This window comes from Wasmannia auropunctata, unplaced genomic scaffold, assembly GCF_000956235.1.
Source record: "Wasmannia auropunctata unplaced genomic scaffold, wasmannia.A_1.0 LD317634.1, whole genome shotgun sequence".
In the NCBI taxonomy this organism is placed as follows: domain Eukaryota; kingdom Metazoa; phylum Arthropoda; class Insecta; order Hymenoptera; family Formicidae; genus Wasmannia; species Wasmannia auropunctata.
Window position 1 is genome coordinate 1 of NW_012045256.1, and position 799 is coordinate 799.

The following is a 799-nucleotide window of genomic DNA, read 5'->3' on the forward strand; positions in this document are numbered from 1 at the left end:
TTAAAAGGTATCGAGGTGAACGTGGTGTTTATTGCATCGCCAACAATACTGATAGGTAGGATCCCGAAGCATTCATAATCTATAACAATGTTACATAGTGCATTAGAAATTAATATTTATATGAGATAAATTGTTATTATAGTTTGTATAACACAAAAAGGAGAGCTGATAAAATTTTGTCTAATAAATAACAAATATATATTGTTCGATAAAGATAGAACTGATAATCAAAACTTTCTATTCTGCTTGAATCTTACTCTTGCAAAACATTCTAAGGTGAGATCCACTACTTTGCCAGCTGTTAGCGTCAATTGCTTCTGTGATCTTAATATTATGAATAACAAAATGCGACTATCTTCAGATTTCAGATTGTACCATGCACAATTGTACGCTGCAAATCCTATCTTTCTGCTCTATGGAAATGAAAATAACAAATATTTGTAATATTTGTTTAATAATAAAATTGAATTTTTTACTTTGTATTTTTATAAAAAATACATAAAATTCTCTATACTGCTATATTAGTCATTTATTTTATTGTTATAATTATTATTTATTGCTGACTTTATTGATCAGATATTCTCCGGCGTAGCAAAATATGAATGCCTCTAGATTCGTTATCGTGAAAAATATAATACATTTTATAATCTGCTCCATGGCATCAACTGTACCAATAGCCTGAAGAATTATTATATAAGAAAATATTTATCATTCATTATTTAATGTTTGATGAAAGTAAAACTAATTTTTACAGAATGCAAAAAATCTCTCTTTATTGTACTTACGGTTACAATGAGAA

The 799-nt window shown here is 27.3% G+C and overlaps 1 protein-coding gene across 1 annotated transcript; it reads right to left on the bottom strand.

The window, feature by feature from the left end:
• Positions 1 to 28: 28 nt before the first annotated feature.
• LOC105460694 (odorant receptor 2a-like) lies at positions 29 to 657 on the bottom strand. Its single transcript, XM_011707193.1, has 3 exons — positions 565 to 657; positions 258 to 413; positions 29 to 79 (listed from the first exon to the last, which is right to left on the bottom strand). Exons 1-3 carry the CDS (start codon positions 655 to 657, stop codon positions 29 to 31), a joined length of 300 nt encoding a protein of 99 aa, XP_011705495.1.
• Between the last annotated feature and the right edge of the window lie 142 nt (positions 658 to 799).

Coding starts and splice junctions, on each gene's coding strand:
- LOC105460694 (XM_011707193.1), bottom strand. CDS start 657: ATGGAGCAGATTATAAAATGTATTATATTTTTCACGATAACGAATCTA. Junction 414..564: donor GAGAATATCTGATCAATAAA/GTCAGCAATAAA, acceptor TCATTTCCATAG/AGCAGAAAGATAGGATTTGC. Junction 80..257: donor CCTTAGAATGTTTTGCAAGA/GTAAGATTCAAG, acceptor ACATTGTTATAG/ATTATGAATGCTTCGGGATC.